Here is a 27,237-nt window from a genome sequence, read left to right on the forward strand (position 1 = left end):
TTACGCCTCTACGCTGACACATCACTTAACATTGAATTCTGGATTCTTATTCAGTCCAGTTGCCACAAGTATACAACAACCAGCCCCGCGCCATGTAATCTGTCTTTACTAACATTTGTGAAGTGTCTCGTCCCAAAGAGCTCACGGACACTAGCGTGATAATAGGACGTCACCGGTGTCACAATTTCTCCCCTCCTAAATATTTTACCATCGCCTGTGAGTAATATTATGAAAGATTATAAACATTCAGGAGCCACTTGAACTCGGCCACAAAGTGAAGACCATGTAAGGTTACAGAGCGTAGTCGTCAAGTACTGAGGATTCGAGGGCAGAAAAGTCACCAATGCTCTGCTGACTCCATAACTGCAGAATCCAAACCCTTTCTGGCCTTAATATCAGCATAACAATTGTACGTCTGGAGCTTCTTGCTGTGCATTTCTATGGCCAAACAGCTGCATGCTAGCCTTGCATCACCAAGCACAATGCTAAGCGTCAGAGTGGTGTAATGCGGCTACCACTGGATTCCTCACTCTTCTTTCTGGGTGATTCTGGGTTTGGTTAATAGTAAGAGAACATTACCTGCATGACTGCAATGAGCAACATTTGGTAAATGAGGGAAAATGCTTATAGGTTTGTTTCTCAGGAGTTGGTGTTTGTCCCTTGGCTTCAGTGAAGTGGAAACCCTAATACCTCAGCACACAAAACCTTTTGGACAATTGTAGTTTCCATATTTGTAGGAAAAGTTTGGAGAAGGTCCTTTTCTGTTCCCCAGTGCACACAGCAAGGTCCTTAAAGACATAGTTGGGAAGTTTGGTGTGTAGGAACTTGACCGGCTGCACAGAGCCCCGACCTCAACCCCATCCAACACCTTTGGGATGAACTAAAGCGGAGATTGATGTTGGTTGGGATGGCCATGCCCAATGTCTAATCCCACAAATGCTCCTCTGAGTGAATGGGCAAAAAAGTCCCACGGACGCCTCCAAAACCTTATGGAAAACCTTCCCAGAAGAGAGGAATCTGTTACGGCTGCAAAGGGATTGACCATCTCTGGGGGGAAAAAATTAATTTAATGTACTTTAATGCATTTTTGATGGCATTTTGGTGGCTAGTGGTAAATTTAATGTCCTCTTCCAGTTTCTTAGGACAAAAGAGATCCATCTTCTGGGCCCACCACCCTCCCGTCCTGCATAAATACAAGAAACCAATTTTTTTTTGCCTGAAATGCGTAGGAGATAAGCGACGCCCGTTTCTAATATCTCATTTTGGGCATTCATCTAGAGTCGTCTTTTTGTACAGCACTACTAGATATGGCTCAAATATTGGCTAAGGAGTGCTGATCGTTCTGCTGACAGGACTCCTCACCCCGAATCGCTGACCTCGCCTCCCTTAACACTTTGTCAGATTCTTATTAACGCCTTATTTTTAGTCCCATGAAAGTGACCATTCTAAATGAAAAACACGTTAATCAGCAGCTGTTGTGACGCCAAGTGATTTTTATGGACTTTTTACCCTTGTTATTACTCTTGCGTAGCACGTTGATGTATTTGGGGTTAGTTTGGTCGCCTTACACATTCCTGAGATTTAGCTGTGGAAAATGCCCGTGTAGTGCAGAAAGTTGTTTGTGAAACGATACATCGGGTATACGTGTTAAACTCTCACCAGCCTTTCTAATCCAGTCAGCTATTTTGTTGTTTCAGTCTCCCACCATGTTATTTAAGAATGTGATAATACTGTTTAGGATTGTTTTTTTTCCTTTGCTTTAAAAACATTCCCAAATATAGCATCGAAGAAGCATGTCCAAACTAGTACACTATATGCCATAAAGGACTGTTTGTACTAACACGTAAAACACTTTACTTTGAGATTTTGTATTTTAATTTGGCTGCGATGCATTGCGTGACTTTTTTTTTAGTTTTGCCCTAACAGGTGTTTTTCAGTGTTATAGGTTTAGTAACGCGGCCTCCCAGAGGGCAGTAACACAAAAAATACAATAAGGGTATACTAATAAAAAATACAATAAGGGCGCACACAACTTTTTAAGGTGGGTGAAGACTTTTTAGGAAACGCTCATTTTCTTTTTCAGACCATATGGCATTAAAAAAAAAAAAAAAGTATCCTGTTTGTAGTAACTGCAAGGGATTGTGCATCCGGTAGACCTTCAGAAGTTTTGAACTAGTTCTTGTTCTTTTCAACACCATATTGTTTGTAGCTCCCTGGTCTTTGTTGCTGATAAATTTCTCATTCTATTTGAAATCGTCTGGCTCTGTTTTTTACTTGAGCGTTCCAAGTATCCCAGCTAAACTTTTTTGGGCAGCCTGTCACTTTTCATAAATACTCCACTGTTCTCTTCAATATGGCATTGTTTCCTTTTGTTTCTGGGAATCCCCGTTCCTTAGATAAGGTCTCTTGTATGTAATTCTAGTGTCGTTAGCCAACTAGGTGTCGTCCTCAACTATTCTCTTTGGGAGTCTTTTTGAATACCACGCCCACTTGGCTTTAAAGCCTAGATTTACTTACAGGTATGAGAGATCATATTTTTTTAAAATGGAATGGCACAGGAACTGGAAATAAAAGAAAAACGAAAACTACAAATTCAGGAGAAAAGCGACATTTACACCATGTAAGAAAAAAAGAAGATATAGTATATTTTTAGTAAACATTTTGTCGTCGTTCTGGATAATCTTTACCTATAAAGTGGCATGTAATAATTTGGGCACCACTGGTCAAAATTACTGTTATTGTGAACGGTTAAGCAAGTTGAAAAGATGAAATGATCTCTAAAAGGCCTAAAGTTAAAGATGACACATTTCCTTAGGCAAAAAAAAGTTATTTTTTACATCTTTAAAATTATAAAAGGGAAAATACGCCTATGCAAAAGTTTGGGCACCCTGCGTGGCTATTACCTAGTAGTACCCCCTTTTGCCAGTTTCATGGCTTGTAAATACTTTTTGTAGCCAGACGAGTCTTTCAATTCTTGTTTGAGGGATTTTCATCCATTCTTCCTTGGAAAATTCTTCCAGTTCTGTGAGATTCCTGGGTCGTCTTGCATGTATTGGTATTTAGATGTTTTATTTTCAATGATGTCCAGATCAGGGGACTCTGAGGGCCATTGTTAAACCTTCAGCTTACATCTTTTAAGGTAGTTTTATTGTGGATTTTGACATGTTTAGGACCATTACCCATTTGTAGAAGCCATCCTCTTTTCAACTTCAGCTTTTTTACAGCTTGTGTTATGTTTACATTAAGAATTGGTTTAAAATTCATTCAGTCCATTTTTCCCTGTACCCTAGAAATGTTCCCCATGCCATTGGCTGCAACACAACCGCGAAGCATGATTGATCCAGCCCCATGCTTAACCCCTTCACCCCCAAGGGTGGTTTGCACGTTCATGACCGGGCCAATTTTTACAATTCTGACCACTGTACCTTTATGAGGTCATAACTCTCGAACGCTTCCATGGATCCTGGTGATTCTGACATTGTTTTCTCGTGACATATTGTACTTCATGATAGTGGTAAAATTTCATTCAAATAACTTGCGTTTATTTGTGAGAAAAACGGAAATTTGGCGAAAATTTTGAAAATTTCGCAATTTTCCAACTTTGAATTTTTATGCCCTTAAATCACAGAGATACGGCACACAAAAAACTTGATAACTAACATTTCCCACATGTTTACTTTACATCAGCACAATTTTGGAACCAAAATTTTTTTTTGTTAGGAAGTTATAAGGGTTAAAAGTTGACCAGCGATTTCTCATTTTTACATCACCATTTTATTTTTAGGACCATATCACATTTGAAGCCACTTTGAGGGGTCTATATGATAGAAAATACCCAAAAGTGAAACCATTCTAAAAACTGCACCCCTTAAGGTGCTCAAAACCACATTCAAGAAGTTTATTAACCCTTTAGGTGCGTCACAGGAATTTTTTTGAATATTTAAAAAAAAATGAACATCTAACTTTTTTTCATAAAAAAAATACTTCCGGTTCAATTTTTTTTATTTTACCAAGGGTAACAGGAGAAATTGAACTGCAAAAGTTATTGTGCAATTTGTCCTGAGTACGCAGATACCTGATATGTGGGGGGGAACGACTGTTTCGGCGCATGGCAGAGCTCAGAATGGAAGGAGCGCCGTTTGACTTTTTCAATACAAAATTGGCTGGAATTCAGATCGGACGCCATGTCACGTTTGGAGAGTCCCTGATGTACCTAAACAGTGGAAACCCCCTACAAGTGACCCCATTTTGGAAACTAGACCCCCCAAGGAACTTATCTAGATATGTGGTGAGAACTTTGAACCCACAAGGGCTTTACAGAAGTTTATAACGTACAGCGGTACAATTAAAAAATCATATTTTTTCCACAAAAATGATCTTTTCACCCCAATTTTTATTTTCCCAAGGGTAGCAGGACCCTAAAAGTTATTGTGCAATTTGTCCTGAGTATGCTGATACCCCACATGTGGGGGTAAACCACTATTTGGGCGCATGGCAGAGCTCGGAAGGGAAGCAGCGCCATTTGACGTTTTTGGCTGGAATTGAGATCGGACACCATGTCGCGTTTGGAAAACCCCTGATGTACCAAAACAGTGGAAACCCCCCACAAATGACACCATTTTGGAAACTAGACCCCCTAAGGAACTTATCTAGATGTGTGGTGAGAACTTTGAACCCCCATGGGCTTCACAGAAGTTTATAACATAAAGCCATACAATTAAAAAATCATATTTTTTCCACAAAAATGATCTTTTCACCCTCAATTCTTATTTTTCCAAGGGTAACAGGACCCTAAAAGTTATTGTGCAATTTGTCCTGAGTACGCTGATACCCCACATGTGGGGGTAAACCACTATTTGGGCGCATGGCAGAGCTCGGAAGGGAAGCAGCGCCATTTGACGTTTTTGGCTGGAATTGAGATCGGACACCATGTCGCGTTTGGAAAACTCCTGATGTACCAAAACAGTGGAACCCCCCCACAAATGACACCATTTTGGAAACTAGACCCCCTAAGGAACTTATCTAGATGTGTGGTGAGCACTTTGACCCCCCCAGTGCTTCACAGAAGTTTACAACGCCCGGGCGTGAAAATAAAAAATTCGTATTTTTTCCACAAACATGATCTTTTAGTCACCATTTTTTATTTTCCCAAGGGTACCAGGAGAAATTGGACCCCAAAAGTTGTTGTCCAATTTGTCCTGAGTATGCTGATACCCCATATGTGGGAGAAAACTACTGTATGGGCACACGTCGGGGCTCGGAAGGGAAGTAGTGACGTTTTGGAATGCAGACTTTGATGGAATGGTCTGCGGGTGTCATGTTGCCTTTGGAGAGCCCCTAATGTACCTAAACAGTGGAAACCCCCCACAAATGACACCATTTTGTAAACTAGACCCCCCAAGGAACTTATCTAGATGTGTGGTGAGCACTTTGACCCCCCCAGTGATTCACAGAAGTTTACAACGCCCGGGCGTGAAAATAAAAAATTCGTATTTTTTCCACAAACATGATCTTTTAGTCACCATTTTTTTATTTTCCCAAGGGTACCAGGAGAAATTGGACCCCAAAAGTTGTTGTCCAATTTGTCCTGAGTACGCTGACACCCCATATGTGGGAGAAAACTACTGTATGGACACACGTCGGGGCTCGGAAGGGAAGCAGTGACGTTTTGGAATGCAGACTTTGATGGAATGGTCTGCGGGTGTCATGTGCGTTTGGAGAGCCCCTGATGTACCTAAACTATTGAAACTCCCCACAAGTGACCCCATTTTGGACACTAGACCCCCCACGGAACTTATCTAGATGTGTGGTGAGCACTTTGAACACTCGGACGTGAAAATAAAAAAATCATTTTTTTCCACAAAAATGATATTTTTGCCCCCAATTTTTTATTTTCCTAAGGGTAACAGGAGAAATTGGACCCCAAAAATTGTTTTGCAATTTGTCCTGAGTAGGCTGCTACCCTACATGTGGGGGTAAAACACTGTTTGGGCGCATAGCAGAGCTTGGAAGGGAAGGAGCACCATTTGACTTTTTCAACTCAGAATTGGCTGGAATTGAGATCAGACGCCATGTTGCATTTGGAGAGCCCCTGATGTGCCCAAACAGTGGAAACCCCCAATTCTAACTCCAACCCGAACCCCAACACGCCCCTAACCCTAACCCTAGCCCTAGCCCTAACCCTAGCCCAACCCTACCCCAACACACCCCTAGCACTAACCCTAGCCCTAACCCTAATGGAAAAATGGAAATAAATACATTTTTTTTATTTTATTATTTTTCCCTAACTAAGGGGGTGATAACGGGGGGTTTGATTTACTATTTATGGCGGTTTTTATGTTTGGCGGCTGTCGCACGCTAAAAGACGCTTTTTATTGTAAAAATAGTTTTTGCATCACCACATATTGAGAGCTATAATTTTTCCTTATTTTGACCCACAGAGTCATGTGAGGTCTTATTTTTTGCGGGACGAGTTGACGTTTTTATTGGTACCATTTTCGGGCACGTGAAATTTTTTGATCGCTTTTTATTCCGATTTTTGGGACGCAGAATGAACAAAAACCAGCGTTTCATGAATTTCTTTTGGGGGGGGTGCGTTTACACCGTTCCGCGTGCGGTAAAATTGATAAAGCGGTTTTATTCTTCGGGTCAGTACGGTTACAGCGATACCTCATTTAGGTCGTTTTTTTATGTTTTTGTCGGTTTTATGCAATGAAAACTATTTTATATAAAAAATAATTATTTTGCATCGCTTTATTCTGCGAGTTATAACTTTTTTATTTTTTCGCTGATGATGCTGTGTGGTGGCTCGTTTTTTGCGGGACAAGATGACGTTTTCAGCGGTACCATGGATATTTATATGCGTCTTTTTGATCGCGCGTTATTGCACTTTTTGTTTGGCGGTATGATAATAAATCATTATTTTTTGCTTCGTTTTTTATTTTTATTTTTTAAGGGGTTCGCTAAAGGGGTTAACTAATGGGACAGTTTTATAGGGCAGGTCATTACGGACGCGGCGATACCTAATATGTGTACTTTTATTGCTTTTTTTTTAATTATTTTCAAAAAATGAATTTATTGGGGAATATTTTTTTTTTTTTTTTTACTAATTTATTTGGCGATTTTTTTTTTTTAAATTTATTTTTACACTTTTTTTTAATTTTTTTTTTACTTTATTACATAGTCCCAGGTGGGACATCACTGTCCTGTGACAGATCGCTGATCTGTCACATCACAGATCACTGTGACAGATCAGCAATCTGTCACAGGCAGTGCACAAGGCTTCCTCATGCCTGCGCTTTGCAGGCACAGAGGAAGCCAGCTTCCCCAGGCCCCCGAAGGCCCCCGTCGCCATCTTGGATTCGGGGGCCTGGAGGAAAGGAGCCCCCCGCAGCAGCGCTGCACATTGCGCTGCCGTGGGGGGCTCAGGGAAGCACGGAGGGAGCCCCCTCCCTGCCGATGCTTCCCTTTAACTCCCGGTACACCGCGATCGCGTTTGATCGCGGTGTGCAAGGGGTTAATGTGTCGGGGGCGGTCCGTGACCGCCCCTGACACATTGTGCCGGGTGTCAGCTGTGATAATCAGCTGACACCCGGCCGCGATCAGCGGCGCTCACCACGTGGGCGCCGCTGATCGCGGTAGACGTACTATCCCGTCCCCGGTCATACGGGCCCGGGTACCGTGGACGGGATAGTACGTCTCATGTCAGGAAGGGGTTAATGGTTGGCGAGATGTTCTTTTCCTGAAATTCTGTGCCCTTTTTTCTCCACACATACCTTTGATCATTGTGGCCAAAGAGTTGTTTCTATTTTAGACTTTTCAGTCCACAGGATTTGTTTTGAAAAACACATCACGCTTGTTTAGATGTTCTTTTGTATACTTCTGATGCTGAATTGTATTGTGAGGACCCAGGAGAGGTTTTCTTCTGATGACTTTTCCATGAAGGCCATATTTATGCAGGTGTCTCTGAACAGTAGAACAATGTACCACAACTCCAGAGTCTGCTAAATCTTTCTTAAATTCTTTTTGCAGTCAAGCGGTGGTTCTGATCTGCCTGTCTAGCAATCCTACCCTCATCTCTCACTGAAATTTTGCTTGGTCTTCCAGACCTTATGTTGACCTCCATTGTTCCCGTTAAAAGCCATGAGTGCTAGGCAGCTGCTTAGAAGAACCCATGGCTGCTGTTTTTTGGCACAAGGTTAGAGAATGTTGGGTTTTTATAAAGCTGGGAAATTTGCATCACCTGGCCTTTCCTAACAATGATGGTGAGCAAGCCATAATGCTAAAACTAATCAAGATCTGAAACCTTGGTCAAAGTTATTTGATCACACAAATATCCAAGGGTGCCCAAACTTTTGCATCGGCTAACTTTCCTTTTTGTAATTTTTAAAATGTAAAAAACAACTTTTTTTTTCACCTAAAATGCAAATACAAAGGAAATGTGTCATCTTTTCCTTTTAGCCATTTTAGAGATGATTTCATCTTCAACTTGCTTAACTTTTCACAATAAGTCATTTTGACCAGTGGTGCCCAAACTTTTACATGCCACTATAAGTCCGATTTCACTTCTGAATATGCACCGTGATGTCCAGGACGGCTGCAGGTCTCTTAATGCAAATTCAACAGCCTTGTATATACCTGTGGGGTAGTTGAGTTTGCATCTGGTCCCGACAACGCGGTTCATATTTGGAAATGTGAAACCGACGTATTCGTGCATTGTATGTTATTCCTTTTTAGGCACGGATTAATAAATTAAAGGTAATTCGTCATCAGGTCTTTGCCACCTGATATCTATGTCTGTCTCTACATCATACTGCTCTGAATGTGTCACATACTGGTTGCTGTAGTTTTTTGATAACCTCCTGCTGATAAAACTGAGTTTATCACTAGACCTGCTGCCATGTAGTCCTCCGTATTCATGTGCTCTGTATAAACCACCCCAACCACTTATGAGCAGCTTTTTGCCTATGCACAGTGCACACAGAAAGCTGTCAGTGATGGAGGCAGGGTTATTACAGAAAGTGTGTGTGTGTGTGTGTGTGTGTGTGTGTGTCTTGGATCAAACTTTCCAATGCAAGTCTATGGGTGACAAAAATCTCATGCCATCCACCATGTGCTGTTCATTTTTCTTGGACTGTTCAATAGAAGAAACTCAAACATTCAACTTTTTTTTTTTTTGTTCTTCAGAGAAAAACTGATGAAAAAGGTGACAAGTACACTGTCCAAACCTTGATGGCACTATGAGCAAAAGCACTGATGAAACTATGTCCAATTTTCTTATAAAGCCACATTCACACGTTCAGTATTTTACATCAGTATTTGTAAGTCAAAACCAGGAGTGGGTGATAAATCCAGAAGCGGTGACGTGTTTCTATTATACTTTTCCTCTGATTGTTCCTCTTCTGATTTTGGCTTACAAACAATGAGGTAAAATACTGACGGTGGACTAAAAGAAAATCACTGTCATCTGAATGAGTCCCAAGGCTGCATTCACATATCTGGTTGACACAGTCCAACTAGGAACCCATGGGTCAGGGACGACCGGCCGTGGGACTCCTGACTCGAACATATGAGGCTATCCAAGTTCGTGTCAGGTCCGTACACGGGTGTGTGAATTCGGCCTTAATAGGTGGACACTTGCGAGAAAAATTGCAAATCTGCACGCTTTGTACTCCGTTTGCCTCATTACACTCGGTGGATGTGTTTGAGCTCTGTCTAAATAGTATTTTTCTGAGATTTAGACAGAAGCCCCCGATTACGACTGCGACGGAGGCTCCTACACGTCGTGAATGTTTGTAGACGTGCTCCTCTAGCAGCGACATCCATACTGTACAATGTAAAAAAAGAAATAGAAATGTATTAATGCCCAAAATGAGCCGATGAAACAAGAACTTTTTATGTTGCATTGTGACATTACATGTCAGCTTGGCGAGCGACGTTTGGGCTCGGCCACATTACGAGTCTGTACAGTCGCCTCGCTTCCTTCCGGAGTGTGTTAGAGAACTGCAGGCCCCAGGCCAGGTCCTGAAATGGTTAATGAACAGCTGTTTTGGCCTCTGAAGTGATGTCATTTCCAGCTTGGCAGCTGTCTCGGATTTGTCAGGCCGGGGAGTGGAGTCCAGCTAGTGCTTGCTGTGTCCCGGGACCCTGTTTACTTAATAGTGCCTGCCAATAAAGGCCTGGCTGCCGGGACACATGAGGAAGCGCTGCTGCTTCTGGAGCTCTTTGTCAGATCGCACGCTGATCTGGAGAATGAGCCTGCAGGATGCCTTTTCTTCTAGGCCTGAGACAGGTAAGACGACAGAAGACTCGTGATCCGGGACACAGTTTTTGTCACCCTGGGGCCGAGGGGGGTTGAAACTTGCACTTCAGAGAAGTTTGCGCTATCCGAGCACAACACAGACCTGAGTCAGCGTTTTCTGCTCGCCCGTGTTTCTGGAGACTAGACCCTTATCTGACTGATTACGGGAACCTTGGGTAACCTTTTTGGTCAACAATGGGAGTGCAGCGCCATTTACCGTCTAGTAGAAACCGCTCTACCGCATTTACCGTCTTATCACCGTTCATATTTTAACTTGCCAATCTCCGTGGTCTTATGTGACCTGAGGAGCCGCGTACAATGATGTACTGTATGTAATGTTTAAGGCATATAGTACTAGAGATACATGAGAGCAGGGTCTATGAAGCCTGAAATGGACGCTCCATTGGGTCCCGCTTGGCTCGTTATCGGTGCATGATTGACAATGTGCTTCATTATTACACCAAGAAGACGATACCACCGGTCATTATTTTAGAGATTACATAGGAACGCTCGTTCCCAATTATGTGCTCGTATAAACATTGTTGCAGTCACGAGCAAAATGGTCATACATTGGGTGATCGGCGCCTTTATGCCGGCATAGAAATCCTCGTTATCTGCAGCACATCGCCCCGTGTATACGGGTGACACGCTACCGATAGGATTATATCTGGGGACGGAATGGTCATGTTCACAATCGTTGTCTCCAAGTATGCAGCGTTTACTGACCGTGTTCACCTACCCTTATACTTCTTTTTCTCTCATTTCACCACTCCTGTTTTTGGCTTGCAAGTACTGAGAAACGTGGCCGAAATCTCATCCTTGCACAGCAGAAAAGAAAATCGGCCACAAGTGACCTGTTTTGTGAATTTTAGGCGTGAATTCCAACATTTTCATTGCTGAAATTTCTGCAGTTGAATTGTTTCAGATGAATAGGACAATTGCAGAACTTTCTGCATCAAAATCTGCCTCAAAAAATTGCTTTGAGTCATGAGGCCTGTGCATTGCAGTCTGTCCTTGGACCAAGTGTCCTGGATATGTGTGAACCTTTAGGGTAAGTTCACACTAGATATTTTTTTCAGCGTTTTTGTTTTCTGTAGCAAAATCTGGTTTCTTGGCAGCTGAGGGAAAAAAAAACTTTTTCTTGTTTTTTTGCAGAAGTTTTGACATGCTAGATTTGTCTCTTTTGCAAGCTGATAAAGTTTAGTTTTGAAAAAAAAAAAGTCCTATTCCATAGAATCAGGTTTTGGTACAAAAAATGCAGCAAAACCTGATACCTGCGTTTTTGGTGCATTTTTTTCAGCGTTTTTTCACCACCCATTCAAGTCAGTGGTTGAAAAACGCTGAAAGAAGTGACATGCTTTATGACCAAAAAACAATGCAAAATACTGATGACAGAAAACGCAATGTGAGTGCATGAGATTTCTGAAATCTCATAGGCTTTGCTGGTACTGTAGGCCCCGTTACACATAACGATGTCCCAGCGATCCCACCAACGATCCAACGTGGATGGGATCGCTGTGACATTGTTAGGCTGATCACTGGTGAGCTGTCACATAGACAGCCCCTCCAGCGATCAGGACCAGCGAGCAAGCCGGTTTCCAATGTAAACAGCGGGTATCCAAGAGCCGTGGCTCCTGGATACCCGATGTTTACATTAGAAACCAGAGTCGCTGATCTGGTCTCTCGCTGCCACATGCAGCGATGCGTGCTGGCCAGCGGGAGACCAGTGATCAAAAAATGGCCCAGGACGATCGAGCATGATCAGCGATACCCGGCAGGGGGGGGCGGTCGCTGATCCCCATCACAAAATCAACGAGATCGCTGTGTGTGACGGGGCCTTAAAACACAGCTGAAAATTAGCATAAAAAAGTAGCAAAAACGCTTAGGCTGTGTGCACACGCTGCGGATTTTGCTGCGGTTCCGCAGCGGTTTTGGCCGCTGCGGACCCGCAGCAGTTTTTGCTGCGGTGTACAGTACAATGATTCCCTATGGGAATCAAAAACCGCAGTGCAGACGGTGCGGAATTTTCCGCGCGGATTATCTGCGGTTTTCAATCCGCAGAAAGAATTGACATGTCAATTCTTTCTGCGGATTCTCCTGCGGTTTGCCATCTCCTCCATTGAGGAGATGAAAAACCGCAGGGCAAAACCGCAGAGCAATCCGCAGGTAAAACCGCAGGTCTTTTGACCTGCGGTTTCACCTGCGGATTGTACAAAATCCGCGCGGATGAATCCGCACCTTTTCCGCAGCGTGTGCACACAGCCTTAGTGTGAACTTAGCCTCATGGTTGAGAATAACAAAACAAGACCAAAGTCTTTCCTGACAAACTTGTGATAGGCAAAAGACAAAACTGCTTCACTAGACGTTTATAAATGTCACGCAGCTGCAGCTTGCAGGCCGTGCCCATGGCACACCCCTCTTGGTAAAACTCAAAAAATGTATTTTCCAATAAGTTGTTTAAAAAACAAAAACCCTTGAGGTTCGTTTTACATTTGTGGCACCGATAATCCTGTTCCTAGGTGTAGTTTCTCTTTTCAAAGAATGCAGCTACAATATATTATTTATTTTTTTTTTTTTAGTAATTCCTAAATGTTGTTTGGTTTGTGTGTTGTTGTGCTTTTTTTTTCTTTATAAGATTATTTTAATAGAATGCTGGCCAGCAGGAGTTAAATGACATTAGTAGAAAAACACCATTTTGGGTCACCATGAGAGACCTTGCCCTGTGCTCGATGTGTGCCTTTCGGTGAGCTCGGCAGCCACTATCCAAATAAGAAAGTAAATAATTTTACAGTCCGCGACCTGAAAGGGGAACAGTAGCGAATGACTCTGCTGGTTCCCAATCGGGAATAGGAGCCCTGCCAAGTATTTGTCCCGAACCTTCTCTGAACTGCACATTTAGCACAGCAATCTTTTCCATCCCTCCTTTCAGACATACTTTCCCTAGCACATGCTCCTCAGTGTAAAGTTCTTGTGATATCACAGTCTCAGTAGCAGCACTGTATGTTTGGATGTTTTCACTCAATTAATGGCTTTTACTACTATAGGTTTTTATCACAAAAAAAGGTTAAAAGCTTTAAATAGTGCAGGCTACTCCCAAGTGCCTATGACCAAAAAAAAAAAAATAGAAGAAAGTAGACAGACAAAAAATGCAAGATTGTAACTTTGTATTTTTTTTTTTTTCTTTTGCATTAGGATTTATTCATGCCCACATGCAATCCACGCAAAAATAAACACGTGAAACCCTAATCAAAGGATCTGGTATTGTTTCTGGCAAGAGCTATACATATGCAAGACCGTATGTATGGCTGTGTGACTGAGTCTTTAGGCTTCAGGCACACTTGTCACCTGTCCGGTTTTTGGAACAAAGGGTTATTTATTCTTTATGATGACAAGACAAGGACTAAATGGTGACATGCCACTGCAATTTTCAGGCAAGTCAATTTTTTTTTTTTTATTTAAAATTAAAGCTGGTGCAGATAAGTCACAGGTGACTTGTATTGAAGTCTATGGCAATTGAATCAATCGCCTGCAACCAGCGAGCATAAAAAAAAATAACACATATGGAAACATGTAAGTCTCAGGCTGCAATCCATTACCGTAGGAATTCCTGATGACCTCCATGTGGCAGACCGTGTCTTTGTGTAACCCTAGCTGAAATGTCTACCATATAGCAAAAGCAAAACACATCTTACTGCTTTCAGCACAGTAGCATCGATGCCCATTTTCATACTACTTAAACCGTTCTTTGCTTTGGTCCATTTCTACTTTCGGCTGCCAGGCAGAAATAATTTTTTTTCTCCTGGAAGCCTCCGTTTTTCAGTCATAGAGTTGTGACTTCAGTCACCGCTCAGTGAGAGGCGGCATTAACCACACCCCCACACTGTGATTGACAGATGTCTCTGCAGCGTATGCTTACCAATGGTCATACTGACCTTTGACCAAAGCCGCCCCAACACTCCTCTGACTGTAGGCCCAAGGCTTTTCGGGTGGAATAAAGTACCACCATTCTGCCGTTTAATAGCGTTTGGGAACATGACAGGTTCCCTTCAAAGCTGTAGAGCTTTTTTAACAACCACTTTAAAGCGAAGATGTCAGCAGGATTTTGCTAAGTAAACTACAGTCATTGTCATGTTGCCCCTGTTACACTGATCAAAATGATACCTTGGGTGAAGAAATCTATATTGTGGTTCTTGTGTAATCAGTGTTAGAAGTTTTCCGCTAATGATATGCTTGTTCATCATAGAAACAGAGAGACAGACTGTTTGTGCTTTGAGGCAGCCTGTGGGCAGGTCTCTCCTTGGTTTCTCTGGCTTAGAGCAGGAAGATAAGACTTTGCCTACAGTCCTGACCCGGAGTACGAGCATCTCATTAACTGAAAACTTCTAACACTGATTACACAAAAAACACAAGACGGATTTCTTCACCCCAAATATAATTTTAATCAGTATAACAACGCCAACCTAACAGTGTCTGTAGTTTACTTAGCAAAATCCTGCTGACAGGTTCACTTTAAAGGGGAGTCTAAGCCCAAACTAAAAGTATAAGCTAATCACAAAGCCTTGTACGGGATATATCCTATATAAAAATTTCACCTCTAAGCCACATACCTGAGTGACATAAATATTGTGGGGTTTGTAATTGTGTTTTTAAGTGCAGAATTCTATAATTTCTGCATTAAAAAATTAATTTAAAAGCACTGCTTCAGATATGCACAAAAAGGCAAAACACATCAAATAAATGCAGCAAAAGCAAAAAAATTCAGAGCAGATTTCATGCTTTGTTGCAGGTAACTGCAGAAAAATGGCAACAGATTACAAACCCCCCAGCAAATTTGCATATGGGGGCATGGTCCTTGCGTTGTAATAGCTGCCTGAAGAAAATTAAGTTTGATCAAAAATGCTTATAAGGGGCTACAGAGCAACCTTGGTGTGGCCGGATGATTCAGTGCACTCTTCTGCCCATAGGTTATACGTGTATTTTTATATAAACAAAAATCTCTGGCAAGGTGTGTTTTTTTTTTTTGCATATCACTATGTTTATTACATAGCAAAAATTAGTAATTTTGCAATCTTCACATCGTCCTCTGGGTTCATTTTAGACTCCTACTTCCTGTCCTTTCAGGAACATTATATAGCAGACTCATTATCACCGACAGGATTGTAAAGACTGGTAACACCTGTATACAGAGCTGATGACAGAGGCTTCATACATTTGGTGTATTTTGGTCTAAAAATCATGTGTTTGCTTCTGGAATTTGGAATGGTCTGTGTTTTTTTTTTTTTTTTTCTTTGACTTCATCAGTGGTCTAGAAGCAGCGTCTGAACATGCACAGTGCTTGCAAGCTCCTTTCTTCCGAGCTTGTATGCGCAATCCTGAGGCTGGCCAGGATTACTGCACAGTGCTTTTAGCTCCAAAACCTGAACAGTTTCAACCTCACTGTGCTTCTGATACTGCAGAGGTAAGGCTGCCTCACATAGCAGCTTCAGAGCGCACACGGTTCTGGCCAGCGGCACAGCTATGTTTGCTGGCATCAACTGCAAATCAAGCAGAAGCATCTGCTCCCCTGCAGCCATAATAGGAGGCTGGTGAGTGGTGTGCTCCTGAAGAAAGAAGTCTGGACAAACCCTTTAAAAAATAAAACAGTGCTAAATTTAAGTCTATATTTATTTTTAAGCCGTCTTAAAATGTTGTTCCCATCTCCAAGAACTTATCCCAATATGTAATAGGTGTAATAATAATAATATTAACAAATACCTCCAATTAGAAATGCAATATAGTTTTTCAGATTCGCTGTTTCTTTCCTCATGTGCAGGCATTGCAGGACCTTAGGTATCCATGCTTACAAACACTAGCAGCTAGCTTCCTCTTCTTCCTCTTCTTCCGGCTCAGTCTACAGGGATGGGTGAGGATACAGTAGGAGAGGGTAGAGAAGGTCGTGCGGTGGTTCAGTAGACCGAGGATCATTGCAGGCTGTAGGCTTGTCGGAACAGGTGGGTCTTCAGGTTCTTCTTGAAGGTTTCCGTTGATGGTGAGAGTCTGATGTGTTTCGGCCAGAGAGTTCCAGAGTATGGGGGAAGCACGGGAGAAGTCTTGTATGCGGTTGAGGGGAGAGTAGAGAAGGAGATCTTGAGATGATCGAAGGTTGCGGCCGGGTAGGTACCTGGAGACCATGTCACAGATATATGGAGGAGACAGGTTGTGGATGGCTTTGTATGTCATGGTTAGGGTTTTAAATTGGAGCCTCTGGGCAATAGGAAGCCAGTGAAGGGCCTGGCATAGGGGGGAGGCTGGGGAATAGCGGGGAGACAGGTGGATTAGTCGGGCAGCAGAGTATAGGATGGACTGGAATGGTGCCAGAGTGCTGGAGGTGAGGCCAGAGAGTAGGAGGTTGCAGTAGTCGAGACGGAAGATAAGAGCATGCACTAGTGTTTTTGTGGTTTCGTGGTTGAGGAATGAGTGGATCCGGGAAATATTTTTGAGATTGAGGCGGCAGGAGGAGGCGAGGGCTTGGATATGTAGTTTGAAAGAGAGCGCAGAGTCGAGGATCACCCCAAGGCACCGAGCGTGCAGGACTGGAGAAAGCGAGCAGCCATTGACATTGATGGATAGGTCTGGTGGAGCGGTAGAGTGAGATGGGGGTAAGATGACGAATTCTGTTTTGTCCATGTTCAGCTTGAGAAAGCGAGCAGAGAAGAAGGCTGAGATAGCAGACCGACATTGTGGGATTTTGTTCAGTAAGGAGGTGAGGTCGGGTCCAGATAGGTAGATTTGCATGTCATCGGCGTAGAGGTGATACTGTGAACCGTGGGATTTTATCAGCTGTCCCAAGCCGAAGGTGTAGATGGAGAATAATAGTGGTCCTAGGACTGAACCTTGAGGAACACCGACAGACAGGGGCGAGGTGAGGAAGTGGTGTGTGAGAGGGAGACACTAAATGTTCGGTCTGTTAGGTATGATAAGATCCAGGATAGGGTCAAGTCTGTGATGCCAAGAGATGACACAATCTGTAGCAGGAGGGAATGGTCTACGGTGTCGAAGGCAGAGGACAGGTCCAGGAGAAGGAGGACAGAGTAGTGTCGCTTGCTCTTGGCTGTTAGTAAGTCGTTAGTGACTTTAGTTAGGGCAGTTTCAGTTGAGTGATGCGGTTGGAAGCCAGATTATAACCGGTCAAAGAGGGAACAGGAGGAGAGGTGGGAAGACATGCTGTTCCAGTAGTTTTGAGGCGTAAGGGAGAAGAGCTATCGGGCGATAGTTAGACACAGAGGATGGGTCAAGGGAGGGCTTTTTGAGGATGGGTGTGATTGAGGCATGTTTGAAGGATGAGGGAAAGACACCATTTGTAAGTGAAAGGTTGAAGAGGTGTGTTAGAGTTGGGATGAAGACTGTTGCCAAGTTAGGGATGAGGTGGGACGGGAGCGGGTCGAGGGCACAAGTGGTGAGGTGTGATCTTGACAGAAGGGTGGAGAGCTGATCTTCTGTCATGGTGGAGAAGCTGGCTTTTGCAGGACAGGGCTGAGCGGCTAAGAGGGGCATTGGGGGCTGCCGGCCAAAGCTTTGTCTGATCGTATCGATCTTCTGCTTAAAGAAGGAGGCAAATGGGAGGTATTTTCTAATATTAGTAATACACCTGCTACATATTGAGATAGGATCTCTGAGATAGGCAATCTACTCTTTTTTTTTTTTTTTTTTTCCCTTTTAAAAGGAGTATTCCCATCAAACTCTAAACATAGTACGCGGTAGATTAGAATTCCTTTTCCATAGACTTAAAGAAGCTGTCCACTGCTTGGCCAACTTCTTCTCGTATCCTCGCTTGGCCCACTAAAAAATTATGCCTATGCTTGCCTCCTGTGACTACGACATTCCTGCGGTGCTGGCACTCACTCTCCCGGGGCTCCCGGTCTAATGTTGTGACCCCTGGCACCCAATCAGCGCTGGCATCTCTGTCCCCGCTTCCTGTCGAATTGAGCACGGACTTCCTCTTCATGTTCAATTTTTCCAAAGGCGAGGACAGCGACGCCGGCGCTGATTGGGTGCCTAGTAGTGGACAACCTCTTTAATAAATGTGAACTCTACTTTTTATCATTACATTTTTATTTTATACTAGCTGAAGAGCCCGGCGTTGCCTAGGAATAGTAACCAACTGTGGTTAGTTATAACAAATTATAATGATTATATTGCACATAAAAACCGTGCATCTAATCCTATCCTGTGTGATACTGACTGCTGAGCCGTGTATCTAATCCTATCCTGTGTGATACTGACTGCTGAGCCGTGTATCTAATCCTATCCTGTGTGATACTGGGCTCCCCCTGCAGTCTGTGTCAGAGGGTGGTCTGTGTTGGCACGGTAATAAATTGTGTTATTTCCAGCTTTACAGAAGGACGATAACACCATAGAAATGATAAGAATAATAGGCCTCAGTTACCACAGCTGTCTACAAAGAAAACTGTTGCTGATAGCAACCAATCACAGCTCATTTTTCATCTTTTAAACAGCTCGGGGACAGTGTGGCGAGTTTTGAGTGGCAACTTTTGTGTTTTGACTTTTATGTGGCGAGGTTGGTGTATGTGTGGTGAAATGTGTGCTGAGGGTGGTGTTTGTGTTGAAGCACGTGGTAGTGTGTGACGCATTTTGTGTGTGTGTTCATATCCCCGTGTGTGGTGAGTATCCCATGTCAGGGCCCCACCTTAGCAACTGTACGGTATATACTCTTGGGCGCCATTGCTCTCATTCTTTAAGTCCCCCTTGTTCACATCTGGCAGCTGTCAATTTGCCTCCAACACTTTTCCTTTCACTTTTTCCCTATTATGTAGATAGGGACAAAATTGTTTGGTGAATTGGAACGCGCGGGGTTAAAATTTCGCCTAACAACATAGCCTATGATGCTCTCGGGGTCCAGACGTGTGACTGTGCAAAATTTTGTGGCTGTAGCTACGACAGTGTGGATGCCAATACATACGTTCACTTTTTCCCCAGTATGTAGATAGGGGCAAAATTGTTTGGTGAATTGGAATGCACAGGGTTAAAATTTCGCCTCACAATATAGCCTACAACGCTCTCAGGGTGGAGACGTGTGACTGCAAAATTTTGTGGCTGTAGCTGCAACGGTGCGGATGCCAATCCTGGACATACATACATACATACATACATACATACATACATACATACATACATACATACATACATACATACATACACAAACAATGAGCTTTAGATATCAGATGTATGCTGTTGTTTTTATGCCTCTACATTATTTAGCTGTAGTTTTCATTTATCGTTTTATTAAATTGTTTTTTTTTTTTTTTTTTGGTCAGAGACCATATCCTTGGGGAACTATTTCTTTTCCGTTTGACGCAAATCAGTGACATTGAAAATCTGTTGCTAACTCCTAAGATTGTTGTTGGATGAAGTGTGGGATTTTTGTTTTTTCTTTAAATGTACCCTCTACCCCCGGTTTACCCTGGAGGCTTTGTCATCAGCTGAAAAGCATGCTGAATTGTATCATAAAACATTCAGATGTTGCTCTAATGATTCACAGCCAATATTTCATATACAGTATACTTGTGTGGGGTTTTTGTACGGAGCTTCTCAGTGTCCTGGTTTACATTTATAAGGGGTCTAATGGGGTCCTGGTATTTTTGCACACCCCCCCCCCCACAAAAAAAAAAAAAAAAAAAAAAAAAGGGGGAAAAAACCCTGTATGCTGGTGCTTGCATGTCTGCATAACACTCTCTAGAGTGATTTCCTCTATGTACTTTTACACTTTTGTTTTATTTTCTTGTAGGATAAGGAAACCTGCATCGGGGTCAACAATCAGAGTTACATATGTGAAACGGGTCACTGCTGCGGACAATCTCAGTGTTGCAATTACTACTATGAGCTATGGTGTAAGTCGGTGTTCCTATTCATTTGCTATTGTAAAGCGTATGTTCACCATGTTTCATATGATTCAGATTATCAGTTTCTGGATCATCAAATGTTGAATTAACCCTAACCTTTGTGTTCCATTGTGCACGAACGGTGATATAATTTCTCCTATTGTCTTAGCAGCTCTCGCTTCAGTGTTGGTCTCGACACAGGAGAGCATGTCATACCCCTCTCTGTATGTTCCTCGTGATATAGGCCTGATTGAAGCGGACGATATATGCAGAGACCGAGAAGGGGCCTGGTTTAGCTGTTAAAATTAATAATCAACCAGATACCTCATGTGCCCACACATAAGATGACCTCTGCTGAGTAAAATCACTTTAAAAAAGAAATGTATAATTTTGTGCTTCTGTAAACCCCTTTTTAAAGAAACAATGCCTTCCAATCTTACATTATTGCTGGCTGCCTGTCTCCCCCTCTGATTTTCCGTTTTTGGCACCATTATTTCTTGCCTTTCTATTCTGCTCTGTTGTCCACTCTCCCTATTTCAATTATTCTCTCACTACTTTTCTTGCTTTCTTTAGTTCTTTTTTTCACCTCACTTTTTCTCTTTTGCCGTTGCTTCTTTCCTTTCCTTGCGCCTCTTTGTCTTGCGCCTTTTTCTCGCTTTGTTTTGCGCACCTTTTTCTCGCTTTGTCTTGCGAGCCTTTCTTTGTCTTGCGAGCCTTTCTTTGTCTTGCGAGCCTTTCTTTGTCTTGCGAGCCTTTCTTTGTCTTGCGAGCCTTTCTTTGTCTTGCGTCTCTTTCTTTCTTTGTCTTGCCCCTTTTCTGTTTGTCTTGCCCCTCTCTTTCTTCCTCTTGTGCCACTGTCTCTCACACCACTTTTTCTTTTTTCTCTTTCTTTTGCTTAAAGAATCTAGAATATATATAGCTCAAAAAAAATAAAAGGAACACTAAGATACCACATCTTAGATATTACTGAATGAAGTATCGCAGCTGCAAATCTTTATTCATTACATAGTGGCATGCGTTGAGAACAAGAAAACATAAAAATGATCAATGTAAATCAAAATTAATATCCCATGGAGGTCTGGATTTGGAAGGATACTCAAATCAAAGTGGAAAATCAAATTACAGGCTGATCCATCTTCAATGGAAATGCCTCAAGACAAGGAAATGATGCTCAGTAGTGTGTGCGGCCTCCATGTGCCTGTTTGACCTCCCTACAACAACAAGGGAATGCTCCTGATGAATCGGTGGATGTTGTCATGAGGAATCTCCTCCCAGACCTTGACTAAAGCATCCGCCAGGCGAGACATGATGTCCCAGATGTGTTCAATCGGATTCAGGTCTGGGAAAACGACGGGCCAGTCCATAGCTTCAATGCCTTCATCTTGCAGGAACTGCTGACACACTCCAGCCACATGAGGTCTGGCATTGTCCTGCATTAGGAGGAACCCAGGGCTAACCACACCAGCATATGGTCTCACAAGGGGTCTGAGGATCTCATCTCGGTACCTAATGGCAGTCAGGCTATCTCTGGCGAGCACATGGAGGGCTGTGCGGCCCTCCAAAGAAATGCCACCCCACACCATTACTGACCCACTGCCAAACTGGTCATGCTGAAGGATGTTGCAGGCAGCAGATCGCTCTCCATGGCATCTCCAGACTCTGTCACGTCCGTCACATGTGCTCAGTGTGAACCTGCTTTCATCTGTGAAGAGCACAGGGCGCCAGTGGCGAATTTGCCAATCCTGGTGTTCTGTGGCAAATGCCAAGCATCCTGCACGGTGTTGGGCTGTGAGCACAACCCCCATCTGTGGACATTGGGCACTCAGACCATCCTCATGGAGTCGGTTTCTAACCATTTGTGCAGACATATGCACATTTGTGGCCTGCTGGAGGTCATTTTGCAGGGCTCTGGCAGTGCTCATCCTGTTCCTCCTTGCACAAAGGCTGATGTAGCAGTCCTGCTGCTAGGTTGTTGCCTTCCTACGGCCCCCTTCACGTCTCCTGGTGTACTGGCCTGTCTCCTGGTAGTGCCTCCAGCCTCTGGACACTACGCTGACAGACACAGCAAACCTTCTTGTCACAGCTCGCATTGATGTGCCATCATGGATGAGCTGCACTACCTGAGCCACTTGTGTGGGTTGTAGAGTCCATCTCATGCTACCACGAGTGTGAAAGCACAACCAACATTCAAAAGTGACCAAAACATCAGCCAGAAAGCATTGGTACTGAGATGTGGTCTGTGGTCCCCACCTGCAGAACCACTCCTTTATTGAGGGTGTCTTGATAATTGCCAATAATTTCCATCTGTTGTCTATTCCATTTGCACAACAGCATGTGAAATTGATTGTCAATCAGTGTTGCTTCCTAAGTGGACAGTTTGATTTCACAGAAGTTTGATTTACTTGGAGTTAGATTCTGTTGTTTAAGTGTTCCCTTTATTTTTTTGAGCAGTGTATATATGTATATGCCCACAACAGTAGTTATTTGACAGAAGGGGATAGGTAATATTTTATGTGTTTTGTGTTCTCTGAATCTCCCTCCTGTTTCTGGGCAGAATGTAACATGATCAAAAGAGTCGGGGCACTTCTTCGCACCCCCTCCATGCCTCCATCTGTGGTGGGTGTACAAAGTATTTGGATGCTCAGATCTAGTAAACAAGACCTGACAGTTCCAGATTTTCCTCATGATCAGCACACCGCCTCACTAGCTATAAACATGTTCTCTGTAATATATTATTCCTCTGTGAAGTTATCAACAAGCCTCGAAATCACATTGAAGTGGCCGGGGATTAAAGAATATGATCTGCCAGCAGGTGGAGGTCTGGTATAAAAGTAGATACTGTGCTTAATGTGGAAGAGTTTCCATCAACCCCCACAAGGCATATAGGGCTGCACGGACATATAATAGATATTTTTGAAATATCATCAATCTGTGCTGGAGCTCATTTATTGCAGGCCCCAGCCCCAAAAGCGTGCCACAGGCTTGTACATGTAGAATTTTAACTCTGCCAGGACTGCTAGTGTCTGACCTTTTTCTGTTTACTGCTGCACTTTTGTTTTCACTTATCTGTAATCTTTTTATAGTGTTCATAATTTAAAGGGATTGTCTATAATAAATAATAATCTTTATTTTTATATAGCGCTAACATATTCCGCAGCGCTTTACAGTTTGCACACATTATCATTGCTGTCCCCAATGGGGCTCACAATCTAAATTCCCTAACTGTATGTCTTTTGGAATGTGGGAGGAAACCCACGCAAACACGGGGAGAACATGCAAACTCCTTGCAGATGTTGTCATTGGTGGGATTCGAACCCAGGACTCCAGCGCTGCAAGGCTATCCACTGAGCCACCGTGCTGAAATGCCTCCGACTGCTTTAAAAAAGTAAATATATTTATCATCCCCACCTCCCTCTTCACTGATCCCCCGCAAGTCCCATTCCAAGATTCACCATGTCCCTGCTGGTCTGTGCTTATTGGTCTCGTTCCGGGGCACGCAGGAAGTTACTGGAGCTTCCTGATCTGCCAGTTGGGATTAGGTGGGTCCTCATTGGGGCCAGTGACTGGCTGATCGGGCATTTTTGGCTTTTTCTGGTGTGGTGAGTATGGGACCAGTAAGCTCAGATCAACGGAGACTGGATGATCTCCTGGGGTCTTCAGAGAATTCAGGGAGCTGCCCTTATAGCTCCCCAAAAAAAAAAATAAAAAAAAAGTAAAATGAACAAGAATACTGAAGCCCCTTGAAGCATTATACATGAAAATGAGTTGCAGCGCCACAGCCTATTTATGCTTGTGATTGCCGAGAGTCTGACCACCTGGACCTCCTATAAATCAAAATCCGAAGATTTCATCCGTTATAAGTTTATGCTTCGAACATACAACACTGCCCTTCACCTCTCAAAACAAACCTATTTCAACACCCTCATCACCTTACTGTCCAATAACCCTAAACGTCTCTTTGACACTTTTCATTCTCTACTCAACCCAAGAGTACAGGCCCCAACCACGGAGCTCCGAGCTGACGATCTGGCCAGCTACTTCAAAGAAAAAATTGACCAAATCCGACAGGAAATTATCTCCCAATCACCTCATACCATGCACTGTCCTCCCTCCCTCACTGCATCTAGCTCACTCTCTGATTTTGAACCAGTCACAGAAGAAGAAGTAAGGAGGCTCCTTGCATCTTCTCGCCCAACCACTTCCACCAGTGACCGATTTCCGTCACATCTCCTCCAGTCCCTTTCCCCTGCTGTCACCCCTCACCTAACTAAAATATTTAACCTCTCTCTCTCTTCTGGTATCTTTCCCTCCTCATTTAAGCATGCCATCATACATCCACTACTTAAAAAACCATCCCTCGACCAAAACGTTGCCGCTAACTATAGACCTGTCTCTAATCTTCCCTTCATCTCTAAACTCCTAGAACGCCTGGTCCACTCCCGTCTTATCAAAGAGATAGCGGATAACTCTCTTCTCGACCCTCTCCAATCCGGTTTCCGCTCTTTACATTCTACTGAAACTGCCCTCACTAAAGTCTGTAATGATCTACTAACAGCTAAATCAAATGGTCATTACTCCATGCTAATTCTCTTGGATCTCTCTGCAGCATTCGACACTGTGGATCATCAGCTCCTCCTCTCTATGCTCCATTCCATTGGCCTCAAGGACACCGTTCTCTCCTGGTTCTCCTCCTATCTCTCTGACTGCTCCTTTACTGTATCTTTTGCTGGCTCCTCCTCCTCTCATCTTCCCCTTACTGTTGGGGTTCCTCAAGGATCAGTCATAGGCCCCCTCCTCTTCTCCTTGTACACTGCCCCTATTGGTCAAACAATCAGTAGATTTGGTTTCCAGTACCATCTCTTTGCTGATGACACCCAATTATACGCTTTTTCTCCTGACATCACGCCTGCCTTTCTAGAAAACACCGGCGATTGTCTAAACGCTGTGTCTAACATCATGTCCTCACTATATCTGAACCTGTCAAAGACTGAACTCCTTGTGTTTCCTCCCGCTACTAATGTACCTATACCCGACATTGCCATTTCCGTGTGTGGTTCCATTACTACTCCCCAGCAACATGCCCGTTGTCTTGGGTCATACTTGACTCCGAGCTTTCCTTTGCCCCCCACATTCGATCACTGGCTTGCTCTTGTTATCTGCACCTCAAAAACATTTCTAGAATTCTACCTTTTCTTACTTTTGTCTCCGCAAAAACTCTTACTGTTTCTCTTATTCATTCTCGTCTCGACTATTGTAACTCTCTTCTAATCGGTCTCCCTCTTACCAAACTCTCCCCCCCCCCCCCCTCCTCCAATCTGTCATGAATGCTGCTGCCAGGATCATATTCCTCACCAATCGTTACACCGATGCCTCTACCTTGTGCCAGTCATTACACTGGCTACCCATCCACTCCAGAATCCAGTACAAACTTATTACCCTCACCCACAAAGCTCTCCATGGCTCAGCACCACCCTACATCTCCTCCCTTGTTTCAGTATACCACCCTACCCGTGCCCTCCATTCTGCTGATGACCTGAGGTTAGTGTCCTCAATAATCAGAACCTCCCACTCCCGTCTCCAAGACAATACACGTGCTGCGCCAATTCTTTGGAATGCGCTTCCCAGGTCATTACGATTAGTCACCAATCCCCACAATTTTAAGCGTGCCCTGAAAATTCATTTATTCAGACTGGCCTATCGCCTCAACACATTAACCTAATCTATCCCTGTGTGGCACAGCCAAAAGTTTTTACCATAACCAGGTTCCCTGCATCATGTTCCCACATGCTTTATGCATCCATTAGCCCTCTGTGTCTGTACTGTTACACACTTAACATTATGGCTGGTCCATACAATCAGGGCAACGGTTACCACCCACCTTTCGTGTCTACCTCTTTCCTCATAGACTGTAAGCTTGCGAGCAGGGCCCTCATTCCTCTTGGTATTTGTTATAATCTATATGATTATTGTTATGCTGTAATGTCTATTGTCTGTACAAATCCCCTCTGAAATGTAAAGTGCTGCGGAATATGTCAGCGCTATAGAAATAAAATGTATTATTATTATCATCTCAGAAATGCATTTATCACGTATGGACAGGATAGTCCCATAGAGGTGCATGCTCACTCGCTGCTTCCGTCAGTCCTCATGGCAGTTGTCTCCCGTTGGGGTGAGACATTGGGGCAGCTTGTCAGTATAAATATACAGAAGGATATGTGCTCTGTACATATTCCACATCTTTGTATCGCAGTGGGGTTAGTAAACCATTTTTCTTTTCAGATACTCAATTTTCTGATTTCTATCAGTTTCATAGGAAGCAAACAACCCTGCCCTTATATTCATATGAAATTTGTGTGAAGGGGGCTGGAAGAACTGGGATTATAGAGGTGATATTGTATGAAAGATCATGGTGTTTTTTTTACATGACGGGATTAATCGTTAATTGTGGAAGGGATTTTTCTGAGAAATTGTCATTCTCTCAAGACACAGTCTCTTATCAATCCCATACATACTTTTAGACCTGTCAATGCAGCTTGGCCCCGCCGTTCTGCTAATGATCTAAGACTAAAGGCCCCGTTACACATAACGATGTCCCAGTGATCCCACCAACGATCCGACATGGATGGGATCGCTGGGACATCGTTACGCTGATCGCTGGTGAGCTATCACATAGACAGCCCCAGCGATCAGGACCAGCGACGCTGGTTTCTAATTTATACATCGGGTATCCAGGAGCCGCGGCTCCTGGATACCCGCTGTTTACCTTGGAAACCGGCGTACATGCTGGTTTCCAAGGTAAACATCGGGTATCTAAGAGCCGCGGCTCCTGGATACCCGATGGTTACATTAGAAACCAGAGTCGCTGATCGCTGGTCTCTCGCTGCCACACGCAGCGATGCGTGCTGACCAGCGGGAGACCAGCGATCGAAAAACATCCTCCATAATCCAAACCTACTTCTCCCATCTTCAAGAGTTCTCTTGTGCTGCGCCAGTTCTCTGGAATGCACTACCCCAGATAGTGTTTTTTGTTTTTTTGTTTTTCTTCACAGACCAATGAGC

At 43.5% G+C, this 27,237-nt stretch overlaps 1 protein-coding gene across 4 annotated transcripts in view; it reads left to right on the forward strand.

Moving 5' to 3' along the window:
* WBP1L (WW domain binding protein 1 like) overlaps positions 1–27,237 on the forward strand; it is a 59,128-nt gene that overhangs the window by 26,308 nt on the left and 5,583 nt on the right. For 2 of the 4 annotated variants that reach the window (XM_073555760.1, XM_073555759.1), the window contains exon 2: positions 20,085–20,187. In XM_073555760.1, coding sequence (XP_073411861.1) covers positions 20,085–20,187 — 103 coding nt within the window. Of the gene's footprint in view, positions 1–10,106; positions 10,292–13,593; positions 13,732–20,084; positions 20,188–27,237 lie in introns of those variants that run through there. The other 2 variants (XM_073555761.1, XM_073555762.1) reach the window with 2 other exon arrangements.

This window comes from Dendrobates tinctorius, unplaced genomic scaffold (genome assembly GCF_039654945.1).
Source record: "Dendrobates tinctorius isolate UK_male_01 unplaced genomic scaffold, ASM3965494v1 ptg000230l, whole genome shotgun sequence".
Lineage (NCBI taxonomy): Eukaryota > Metazoa > Chordata > Amphibia > Anura > Dendrobatidae > Dendrobates > Dendrobates tinctorius.